Source organism: Macaca nemestrina, chromosome 19, assembly GCF_043159975.1.
Source record: "Macaca nemestrina isolate mMacNem1 chromosome 19, mMacNem.hap1, whole genome shotgun sequence".
Taxonomy (NCBI): domain Eukaryota; kingdom Metazoa; phylum Chordata; class Mammalia; order Primates; family Cercopithecidae; genus Macaca; species Macaca nemestrina.
In genome coordinates, this window is record NC_092143.1 from 56846006 (window position 1) to 56858255 (window position 12250).

The window sequence follows — 12250 nt, forward strand, 5'->3', positions numbered from 1 at the left end:
GCTTCCTGAGAGGGAGAAGTGGAGCACGCACCCAGGGACACTTCCCGCCCAGCCTGATGACATGTGACCAGGGGCCGCCAAGGAAAGCATGCCCTGAACGCCGAGATGAGAGAATGATGGGGTCCCACCATCCATGGGAAATGAGTGGGGGTCTGCGCAGAGGCTGGAGGTGCAGCCTAAGAAGACCGACTCAAATTCAGCTGTTAAAGATTCCCCAAAGCATCTGAGACATCATCTGGGATGCAGCACGGCAGAAGACGTTTAAGATGGGGCCAGAAAGAAGACTGTATAGCTCTTCTGTAAATAAACGAATGGTCTGCCCCAAGCCTTGGGAAGGAGAATGGACTATAGTGACTGGGGAAAGTTCTCTTTGCAGGCTAAGAGATCTGGCCAGCATGTTGATAACTGAGAAGGCTGGGGAGCTGGAGTACAATGGAGTGGTTCCTGCAAGAGTCACCAGGGAGGCTTATGCAAGCTATACAGCAGTAAGGGGTTGCTGGAGAAAGCAGGATCCTGACTCCCTGCTACCCATTCACACGCATCCACATGACAGGGGTTTGGTCATGATCCACCGAGCACTGGGTATGACTGAGATGTCCAGAGCAGATGAAGAATGGCCTAGGAACCACTGTAGTATCAGCTGCATAGAGTTACTGTGACCTTTTACAAGAGCTATTTTTTTTTTTTTTAAAAGAGATCAGTGAGTACAACAGGCTCAGAAGGGCAACACGCTGTTAAGCATGATGCTGTGTATAGCACATGCCACTACTACTTGTGACCAGGTGTGGGAGGACGTCACTGCCGAGAGCCAGGCTGTCCAGCCTTAGAGAAATAAGCTGCTGCTATAATGCAGAGTGAGCAGGAGAGAGAAGAAAGGGAAACCAAACACCACGGAACATCTGTCCAAGTCTGCACAGTGTGTTGTAATAATCTCAAAAATACAAGCCATCTTTTCCATATAACTCAATAAATATCACTTTGCTGTAAAAGATTTATTTTGGAGAGACTTCTTTTGGTGAAAAGCTTCAATGCTAGAATTTGGAGTTCATATTTCATCAATTAATAAAGAAATTTCAAAGCTTCAGGATACATAATTCAGAAATTTATTTTAAGCTTTTCAGTTAAGCGGAAAGTGGGGTGGGCACATTTGTTTCTTGTTTTTGTTGCACCTGCTAAGTCAAATAACAAGTGAAAGTAAACCTAAAGTTAGAAACCAAGGTGAAATGAATGATCCAGGAAGGGATACCATCTGTCAAAGGAAAAAATAAAAATAAAGAAAGAAAAGAGGCAAAGACTTGGAAAGAGACTAAGAAAATGTGCAAATATTAGTTAAAAAAATAAGGAATGCTTTTAATTCATTAATGTTTCCTCTATTTATGAATTGCCATGGTTTAGCTAAGGTCAATGACAAGAAGGGCCCTTGTGTTAAAGAGGGAAAATTCTTTATTCTAGAAGATACTGGAGTCATAGATTTTTCTGTGCTGTTATTCCAGTGTCTACTCCAGACTGCAGAACCATGATCCTCCCTTGCAATTATGCTCCTATTAATAAGGTCTTCACTTCTAGCCTTACAGCACGTGTGTGGCATGGTGCAGGGCCTTGGAGCTCAGGGCTGCGCACCTGAAGTTATCCTTTAGCAGGGATCCCCTAGAGTGAATGACAGTTTTGTGGCTGAAACCTACACAAAGAGGAAGAGGAATGAGGCAGGAAGACCTGTACCTAACCAGACCCTCTTTGGACTGCAGAAATCTGATGGCAACATCTCGGGGAGAGTGGCTGCCCACCAAAGAGGACCCTGAGAAACAAAACAGCATAACCTGGGAAATGGGCTACATGGGGGGCAAAGGACATGGTGACAGGGCAAAGTTGAGATGGTGTTTTCCTTGAGTGAATGTCTTTCAAAACTAACAACATACTGTGTAGTTGTCTAACATGCTGATGGAGGAACACTGCTGGGCCCTGAAATCCTAGCTTTGAATCCATTTTTTCCCTTTAGTATTGTGAGTAGAGGGAGAAAGTGACCTTATGTTTTCCCCCATGACACAAGTCACCGTCATTATGGCTTTCATATCAAGTATCTGTTTCCCTTTGTTCCAATCATTTGACCAAATTTATGTTCAGAGGTTAGACTTGCAAACATCAAAGCACCACAAATGTGTGTGACATCTAGTGACACTGGGTTGAAAAATGCCAATATAAATACCATATATCAAATTACCATTGTTTCACACCAGGATAAAAAGAGGGGTGGTGGCAGTGGTGTTGGGGTGGGAAAGAGTTGTTCTGGAAAGAAATGAAGAAAAGAGCAGAACCAATCTCAAGCAGCCAAGTGGTGAAGTTGGATGTATGTGACCCTATGATCTCTCGGGTAGGCGGCCAGAGGGCCGTCCGCTAATACACCTTGGCAAAGAAAATGGGAACCAAGCGCAGTGGCTGGCATATGCAACAGTGCGTTGATGGTAACGGCAGATTGGGAACAACTGGTTTCTGTTGAGCTTGGGGCCACACATGTTCCAATTCTCCAGAAGAAACGTTCCCACGCACAATGGAAGTGTCAAGAGCAGCCGGGGCGGGTCAGTACTCTTCCTGCTGTGGGGGCTGCTGTTCATGGGCTTGCTCCTCTGCTTCCGGCTCTTCTGTGTGGCCCTCCTGTGGGCAAGGGAGAAGTGTCAGCTGAGATAATTGACTGGGAATGGGGCCCTGCAGCGTCCCAGCCCACTGCCACTGCCAGCATGGCGTCTCAAGGCTGTGGAGGGCACCAGGCTTAGTCAGACACAACTCGCCATGCAAATGTCTCCCAGCTTCTGGTGGCCGATACATGTGCAGGGACGCCTTAGCTTCTCCATGTGATCAAAAAACACATCATTCTAGAAAGCACAGTCATCAGGTTTTAGGCACCCAACTATTTTGTTTCCAAAGGAAATCTTCATAGAATACATGGCATACTTTCCTAACCTTTGTAAAAGAGTAAACCAAACAGTGACCCTAGAGCATCATGACAACCATGAGTTAAGCTGCTGTAATATAAAAGCAGCACCCCTGGCCTCTGTGGTATGTTGGGGGTGGGGTGTCGCTCCTCACTAATGGATAGGGATGTGGGCTTTTGCTCCATTTCCTAGTCCCTCCCTCGCTGTCATTCTTCCTGCTCCGTAGTGTCTGCCTGAAGGAGACCCTTTGTTGTGTTACTAACCTGATGTAGGCTTAGACACTAGAGCAGCAGTGTTAGAGGCTCCCAGGCTAAGGAAAGGACAGCAGGCACATTTCATGGGTTGCCCCAGGCAAGGAGGCCCCTCCCAACGAGGGAGCTCAGGAGCTTTAGCTCAAGGACTTTGGGACATCTACTAAGACTGCTTGGGGCCCTTTTGACTTAACTGAGAATCAGATAGGTGAGTTGCTCTTCCCACTGTTTAGAAATAAACAGCCCTATTTATTCCTCTGCCTAACCCAGTGAAGCACGTCATGAACACCAACTCCAGGGAGCGCTGGCCTCAGTCAGCCATATCTGTACATTCATTCATTTTCTGAACTCACACAAAATATTTGCTGTTTTTCACCCAAGCTGACGGAGCATGGCTAATCAGAGGAGCTCCCTGTTCCCTCAGTAAGAGCACACAGCTTCTGTGATGCAGTCTGGAGCATGTGCTGGGACATACAGAAGTGCACACGCCTCCCACACCTGGCATGCTGACTCCTGAGCACTGAACTGCCCAAGCCCTTCCCTGTCTGTCGGGCCCCTCTTCCCTGGAGCTTAGGACAAACCCATCTTTAGCTAATTCAAATATGGCATGATCATCTCTCCAGATCAGCGCTTCTCTCTTCTCCTGCAGCATTTCTTTTCTTCCTCTGCTATGACACTGATTTGGAATCTTGTCTTGACCCTTTTGGCCCTATCCACTGGATGTTGAGGTTACTGAAGTCAGGGATAGGATTCTTGGTGCCACTTCTTTCTTATGTAAGACTCAATCCATGTTGTGTTGAGAGGAACAAATCGCAGTGGATTCAAGAATGAATGACTGAGACTATCGGACTATCAGCCAAGGTCATAAGCCACTTATTTTCTGAGAGCCAGTAAGTAGAATGTTAAGGTTACAACATGGACTCAAGTTCACATCCCAGCTCTGTTATTTACAGGCTGTGTGGGTTTGGGCCTAGAACTTAACTGCTCTGGGCCCAGTTTCCTCATCTGTAAAGTTGGGGATAAGAGTATCCATGTAGGAGCATTTTCAATGCATTTCATTAATCAATGAATCAAAGGACTCCTCGAATCCAATAGAGGAGTTAATGAGTTAAAATAGGTAAAGTGCCTAGAAGAGTGTTTGGCACATGGTAAACAGAAATGTGAGCTGTGGTTATTATTTCTTAGTGGGAAAACTCTGGAATATATTCTAGAAGTGCAAGTAATTTTTTTTTTTTTTTTTTTTTTTTTTGAGACGGAGTCTCGCTCTGTCGCCCAGCCCAGGCTGGAGTGCAGTGGCGCAATCTCGGCTCACTGCAAGCTCCGCCTCCCAGGTTCACGCCATTCTCCTGCCTCAGCCTCCCGAGTAGCTGGGACTACAGGCGCCCACAACCGCGCCCGGCTAATTTTTTGTATTTTTAGTAGAGACGGGGTTTCACCGTGGTCTCGATCTCCTGACCTTGTGATCCGCCCGCCTCGGCCTCCCAAAGTGCTGGGATTACAGGCGTGAACCACCGCGCCCGGCCTAAAGTGCAAGTAATTTTTAAAAAAAGTAACCGTTTCTGTGACAACCAACAGTAGACAGTGACATTGTGTTGAAAACTTGGGATAAAATCTGGCACTGTCTCTTACTGTGCCGACAGGCCCCTTACTCAGCAAATGTGAGCTCTCCCTACCCCATGGCCACCCTGTGTTCACCACCTAGAACTGCCTCCACCTCTGCAATGTTAGGCCCAACCTCTTGCTCTCTCTGATCACATCATGTGTCTTCCTGACCCTTGCACTCCTGAATTCTTTAATTGCAGGTGCTCTTTGACCTCGGGGAGATCTCAGAGCCCTGATCCCCTCTTTACTCCCCTTCTGCTGGATCGACCCCAGACCGCTAGGCATCACAGCAGCTGTGCTCTTGGCGCTTCCTCTGCACAGTGCTTTGCCCTCTGCCTGGCACATGTGAGGCGGGTCCTCTCAGCTCAGAGTCAGTGCCTCAATGACAGCGTGGCCGTACACGCTCAGGGGAGCAGGAGAGAACTTCTTCCTGGACCAGCGCAGGACAAGAGACAGTGACTGGCCTTCCTAAGCCAGTGCTCTCCTCTCATCCAGGGGAGAAGAATGAAACTAACATTCACGGGAGTTTGACAGGAATGGTGGGCTGGGAACTCCCAGCTGTCTGTCCTGCCACATACTCCTCTACATTACGAGAAAGTCACTCCTCCCTGAAGCCTCTCTCGCCGCCTGCACCCCCGAGTTAATGGCTTCCCTCCCCAAGCTTCCTATCCTCGGTTTCTGCTTTGGTGGGAGGGCGCACCACAGTCCTGCGTGTTCCTGCTGGGTGGCTGGTTACACATCTGTCTCTCCAGCCAGGCTCTGAGCCCCCCGCGGTGAGGTATGCTGTTTTATTCGGAATCCTAACTCTTGAGCGTGAGTGTGGTGTCTTCCATATTGTATTGCTCAAACTTCAGTTGGTCTCAAGTATGCTTTTCTTTATATAATTGTTTCTGTGCATGTTAGACTGCTGAAAAGATTTCAGAAATGAGGATCTGTTTTACATTTTGCAGAAATTCTCGTTTGCTCACGTCACAACCAGGAGTTTATTGTGGGCTAATGGAGTTAAAGTTGAAAGACCTAGATTCAAGTAATCATTGAGCCTGTAACAAACTAGAGGGCCAGGAAGCCACTAGGCTAGGCCTCCTTTCCAAACACATCTAACAAGACGGCAGTTTTGCTGGCCTTGTCTATGGCTCTGAGGCTTCCAGATGCCCAGGGCAGCTGCTCCTCATGCAAACCCAGCTTAAGTCTCAGTCACAGGACCCCTCTGTGATGTCATGCATCTGCAGGAACTGTGGACCCCAGACAGCTCTCACTGGGAAATACCAGCAAAGCTCCCAATTGATCAATGGATTGCTCATGCTTGGCGTGCAAGTTAAGGCAGTCTGAGAGTCTGGCAGAACACATCTGTAATTCTGAGGTGTTACAAATCACAGCTGAGAGCTCACAGCCCACACAATGCTACTGCAGGCTCACGGGAAAAAACAATCTTTTCCTATGCCTCATACAAGAATGAAGAACTTAAACCCATGTCTAAGTAGGAGGCCAGGCAAAACCTATACCAAATATAAGACTAATGCACCAGAGCATCACTTAATAATTCTACTATGTGCGCATCGATCTATTCACATCTTTCCGTTTAGCTGTGAGTGACTGTAAGAAGACTATCATTCTTTAGTTTCCTTATAATCATTAGATAGAGAGGCAAACTGGAAGACGGTATTGAAGAAGGCTCTTGGCCACTGTGGGAGGAAAATGGGGGCAAAGGAGAGAGGAAGGCCCATCGGGAAGCTCCAATGGCTCCTGGCTTCCTAGCTGTGGGAGGCACCACCCTGCAGCCGTCTCCTGCCACCATGCCAGCTGTGGCTGCTGGGCTGTCTTCTCTGCTTTGCTCATGCAGTTTCTCCCTACCTTAGCTCTATGGCTGTTGATGTTCCCAGTCGCCCTGTAACATCCAACACAAATGCCAACTTTGCTGTGAAGTCTCCGTGTGGTCCTCCAGGCAGCTGTTATCTGCTCCCCATGCGAGTTTACTTATGTCTCCATGATCACATTTGTCATCATCTGACACATATTCCAGTTAGTCATGTCCCTGTCTGTCACCCTTACTGGGACTGGGAGCTCCTCTGAGGTGGGGTTGGGTCTTTTCTATAGCCAACACTTAGCCCAGTGACAAGAGGACCTCCAGTGACAAAAGCACAGCCTGTCCCTGCAGGAAACAAGTCACTGTTCATAAGCTGGTGCCCTTCAGCTGACAGAATCCACAGGGAGCAGGTAGCCAATGCCTCAGCCCAGACTCCTGTGGCTCCAAGCTAAGTATCAGGGGAAAACATAATGAGAATAAGTATCTGCTCTGGAAACTTCCATTAGGTTTCTACAACTGGGAATTCAACCACCTCTGTTATTTTCTACTCAAAACTCCCACCTGGATTTTTACATCTTCCACACATCATATTCTGGGATGGCTTAAATATAAGAATCAGAGGCCAATCATCACTAAATAAAAGTGTTAAGTAATCACTCAGGGGAAGAGATCTCCCCAGCAAATCCTCCTACCTCAGATGTCAAAGCAAAGCATGTCCATCTATGTTCAGCTGAACAGCACGTGCTACAACCTGGCCTTCTATCTGCAGGAGGGCTCTGGGAAAGGCAGACAACCAGGCATCTGTGCCATCTCAGTTCTGTACACACAGCTGTACCAACAGCATCATGAACAAAGTGCTGGCACTTCCTGCCAGACGCCAGGCCCATCATCCATGCACATCATCCCTGCACATGGGTGCAAATCTATCCATCACCCAAGTGTGGGGCTGGCCAGAAAACAGGACACAATGTCAGGGGAAAGCACAGTGAGGCAAAAGCAGGATTCCCAGAGATGGGGGCAGTGCTGTATGGTGGCATCATAACCACTAAGCACATTCTTTTCAAACCTGATGCTTTCACAGACCATAGACATAGGGGAAGGTAGGCGAGGGTACAGCTTTAGGAAGGCACACTCCCCCAGAGTAGGACTGGCTATATGCTTCTGGGTGGTTCCAGAGAAACCAGATTCCATATTCTCAGGGAGAAATGAAAATGCTTGGAGGCTTTAAGATATCTCGGATGATTTCTTGGACCTACGGGAGGTGGAGTGCTGGGGGGCAGAAAGGAGAGTATCTAGCTGCTCCTGAGCCTCTTGGCAGAGTCATGCATGCACAGGATATGGAAAGCACCCAGCACGGCGTCCAGGCCCACTGCAGTCTTCCTTTTCTTTCTGCATAAAAGCCAAGGTTTAAAAAAATGGGTCTTGTCATATTCCAGACAAGGACACCTGGCATATTCCAGATCAAACGGCTTCCTCTCTGTAGAAAACTCAGTGTAGCCTGATGTGTCTCTTTTGGAGTTTTACAGACACAAAGTTGCAATAGAAATATCCTGGAACTAGAAAAATTAAGCCAGCAACTGCATTTGAACATCTTGCTCTGGTAACCCACACATGCAATTTATGTTAAGGCTGTTTTCTCTGCCAGATTCAACTGCCTGGTTACTCTGAGTAATTCTCTTCTTGAATTTTGGGTACTCCCCAGCATATACTTACAGGGCAATGCCTCTGTCTCTTTCCCTCTCTCTTCCCTCCCTTAAATCTATTTGATGATGTCAGTGCAGTGCCAGAGATACAACAAAGTGGGTTTAAAAAAGTTACAAACTGGCTAGAAGAAAACTGAAGTTCTTCATGGATGCTGATTTAAAATCAGATGAATGCCCAGAAAAAGAGGCCACAACTAGGCTTTTGAAAGTGCAAATCAGTAAAACGAGATAAGGGGAGTTATTTAGAGAAAACCCAGGTAAAAATTTGGAAACTTTCTGTGTGTTCAACTGAAGACTGTCAAGTAGACAGTCAATGTTGAGGCTTTCCCCAATTGGTACTATGTTCACTTCCTCCCTGCTCCATGGTAACCAATACTCGGCGAGGGAGGTAACATAGTCCTTATGATTTTAGCCTCTGAGTTAGATAAATCGGGGTTCAAATCCTAGTGCTGGAGCTTATTAACCATGAGCCATTGGGTAAGTAATTTCAACTATAAAATGTAGATAAGTAACTACTCACCTCACAGGGATGTGGTTAAGATCAGAAATCTACGTAGGACATGAATACAATCCCTAGCACATACTAAATGCTTAATCGGTATTAGCCATTACTACTGTCATAATACCATTTAAAAGGTGGCTCAGACTTGGAGAAGGGAGAACATAAACTCAGGATTCAGATTTCAGGGTTCAAATGGAAATTATTCTGGAATAGAATTATTTTGGAATAATGGAATAGACTTGGGAAAATTATTCAACCTCTCTGCTGCCTTAGTTTCCCTCATCTGTACAATGGGATGACAACAATAGCTAACAATCCTAACAGGATTCTCTAGAGAATTACAGGAGCTAATAAGCTAATACACATCAAGCCCTAGGCCCTTCTACCTCAAACCCCAACCCAGGTGCCTCAGAAGAAGAGGTGTCTGCTAAACTTATTATTCAGTCTTAATGAATGATGAGGCCTTACAGTGTTATTTCTTCTTCTTTTTTTTTTTTTTTGGCGGGGGGGGGGACAGAGTCTGGCTGTAGTGCAGTGGCGCGATCTCAGCTCACTGCAAGCTACACCTCCCGGGTTCATGCCATTCTCCCGCCTCGGCCTCCCGAGTAGCTGGGACTATAGGCGCCCGCTACCATGCCTGGCTAATTTTTTGTATTTTTAGTAGAGATGGGGTTTCACCGTGGTCTCGATCTCCTGACCTCATGATCCGCCCGCTTCGGCCTCCCAAAGTGCTGGGATTACAGGTGTGAGCCACCGCGCCTGGCCTAAAGTGTTATTTCTTCTTGGGATGCCTGCATTTTAGTTGCACTTACATTGCAGGAATTGCTCTCTCAATCCAGATGGTGGCAAGTTGGTGCTGGGATGTGTGTGGGGGGGGGTCGGGTGGTGACGGGTATGGTGGAACAGAAACTGAGTATGGTCATCTAGGTAGACCCCCTGGAAATCACACCCAGGAGGCAAGAGCTCTTGCCTGAGGCTGTCCACCTATCCTTAGCCGGGAATTCAGTGGACCTCTCCAACACTTCATTTGGAGCTCACTGTCAGACAGTGCTCCTGCACATGGACTCCCTCTTGGGACAAAATCTGGCATGAGGTTAGACTCAGGGTTTCCCTCGTTTGAAGTGCAGGGCTGGGAAGAAGATTCGATCCTGCATGCTGGCCTTATTCCCACTAGCAGGCATTACTGTAGACAGCAGCGCCATTCGCTCAGCCTCACGGTGCTGTGGAGACCTCAGCTGATTTAGCCTCAAACAAGCTTGTGAAGAGAATAACCATAGTCCATCTAGTGCTTACAGAGGGCAAGCACTCTGTACACACAGGACATCATATATGTGACGCTGTGGCAGCTGCAGACACACTACAAATCAGTCTCTGGTTTCTTCCATCAGATCTGAAAATACTGAGAACCGTATTTTATGAAGCCATCATGGAAACCAGGTGGATTCTCGGGGCTTCAAATTCTGAGCTATTGATAACCAAGAAATAATTTAAACCAAAATATTTGGAAGAAATGAAAAAAAAAAAAGTGGTAGAGAGCTTCCAAACCACAGATACAGTGCGCCTTATAGTTTAGGAGAATTTCAGTGCTAGTATTTTGAGGCATAAATGGAGTAAACATTTGCCTGGGATTCAGCTGGAATAAGAAAGCAAACGTGCTGATGGCTTGCTACGTCCTATAGAGATCTCAACACATACAATTCCACGGGGGGCCCTCAGAACATCACAGGCCTCCAGCCCAGAGACTGGGACGCTTCCACTAGCATCAGCCTGACATGAAAGAAGCCGGACACCCCAACCCCTCAACTTGGCTCAGTGGAAGGTGAAGCCACATCAGGCTCCCACCCCCGCCTCTGGCTGCTGGGCCTCTCTCTCCTGCCCCTGGCAGACCCGGGGTGCCTTGCCTCAGTCTCTGCCATGCATCCTGCCCCCTTCCTCTCCTTGCTTCCTAGATTCTTATTCCTCCCCCGTTTCTCACATCTGCTTTTCATCACCCTGACACAGCCACATCCTGGGTCTCCATCAGCACTTGTGAACAGCAACTCTGGTGGCAGGTCCTCCCCAAAAAGGAGGTGTGCATGTGGCTGTCCCACAGCTCTGGTCTGTCCTGGCAATGAGTAACCAAGACAACTAGCTACGAAGTAAAAACAGTCAGTTATGGGCCTTCTGGGGATGGGAAAAGCATCTAGATTATTTTCTCCTTTAACTACACTCCGAATTTGCAGGAAGGAGGAGGAATCCATATACAAATTCTTAATGCTCATTTGCTCAGAGAACTGCATAAGCATATTTTTCTGCCAAAGCCTTCCCCACCCCACCCATCTCTTCCCAGATTAATGTATGACTGCCTGTCCCATAAGCATGGGTCAATGGATCATGATGATAATGAGGTTTATTCCTTTGGGACTATCAAACGCACTCAGCTGAGTGGTAATTCTCACTGAGGTCCTGAGGACGTGTTCTAAGGCGTGCTGATCTACTGTGCTTTGACCAAGAGAGTCATTTTAGAACACAGGAGTCACGTGCTCCTCACACTCACGTGTTCTTCTGAAGCATACAGGACGTCCATTAGTCGCTGCACGAGGTCATCATTTTCCTGCCCGTGTTCTTGGCAGAGTAGCTCGATCTCTCTCAACTTCCCAAAGTAGAAATCCCTTTCCTTTTCCACGCCTTCAAGGGCAAGTTTTAATGAATGTACCTGCAATGGAGTGAGAGTGAAGAAAAAAAACCACCCAAAATATAGTAAAAGAAGTGACCAGCAATTCCTGTAAATAAAATCCAAAACAGAGAGAGGGGGAGAGACAGAGATAGAGAGAGACAGAGAGAGAGGCAGAAATAACCGATGTGTAAGTCTGAGGGAGAAACAACAGGACTGTTGTCTGGAGCTTGACCCTGGGCCAAAACGTCCAATTCTCCACCGCACTCTGATCATTCCCTTCAGGCAAATGGCGTTTATTAACCAGGGACAGAGTGGGCCTTCTGCCTGTGCGGTTCCACGCAGGCTGGGAGTGAGCTTTCATCTGCTGCTAACATAGGCGGGAACACCTCTTTCCTCTAACTTGTTACTGTGGCCTGAAAGTTTGTATCTCCTCAAAATGTGTATGTTGAAATCCTAACACCCAAGGTGATGATGTCAGGAGGTGGGGCCTTTGGGAGGTGGCTGTCATGGGGGTAGAGCCCTGATGAATAGGATGAGTGTCCCGATAAGAGGCCCAAGTGAGCTCATTCATCCTTTCAGCATGTGAAGACAACGAGAAGGTGCCATCTATGAAGAATGGGGCCTCAAGCAGACGCTGAATCTGCTGGCGCCTTGATCTTGGACATCCCAGTCTCCAGAATTGTGATAAGTAAATGTGTGTTGTTTGTAAGCCACCCTGTGTACAGTACTCTGCTCTAGCAGCCTGAACAGACTGAAATACTTGCTCATCTTCTGCAGGAAATGGAGAATGGGAGGAGGAAAGAGC

General features: G+C 47.3%; 1 protein-coding gene across 4 annotated transcripts in view; it reads right to left on the reverse strand.

The window, feature by feature from the left end:
* Positions 1-1080: 1080 nt before the first annotated feature.
* The window catches only part of LOC105498746 (microtubule associated protein RP/EB family member 2), a 162450-nt gene continuing 151280 nt past the window's right edge, over positions 1081-12250 (reverse strand). For all 4 annotated transcript variants that reach the window (XM_011771060.3, XM_011771052.2, XM_011771071.2 and 1 more), the window contains 2 exons: positions 11326-11484; positions 1081-2649 (listed from right to left, as the gene is read on the reverse strand). In XM_011771060.3, coding sequence (XP_011769362.1) covers positions 2575-2649; positions 11326-11484 — 234 coding nt within the window. In that variant the 3' untranslated portion in view covers positions 1081-2574. The remainder of the gene's footprint in view (positions 2650-11325; positions 11485-12250) is intronic.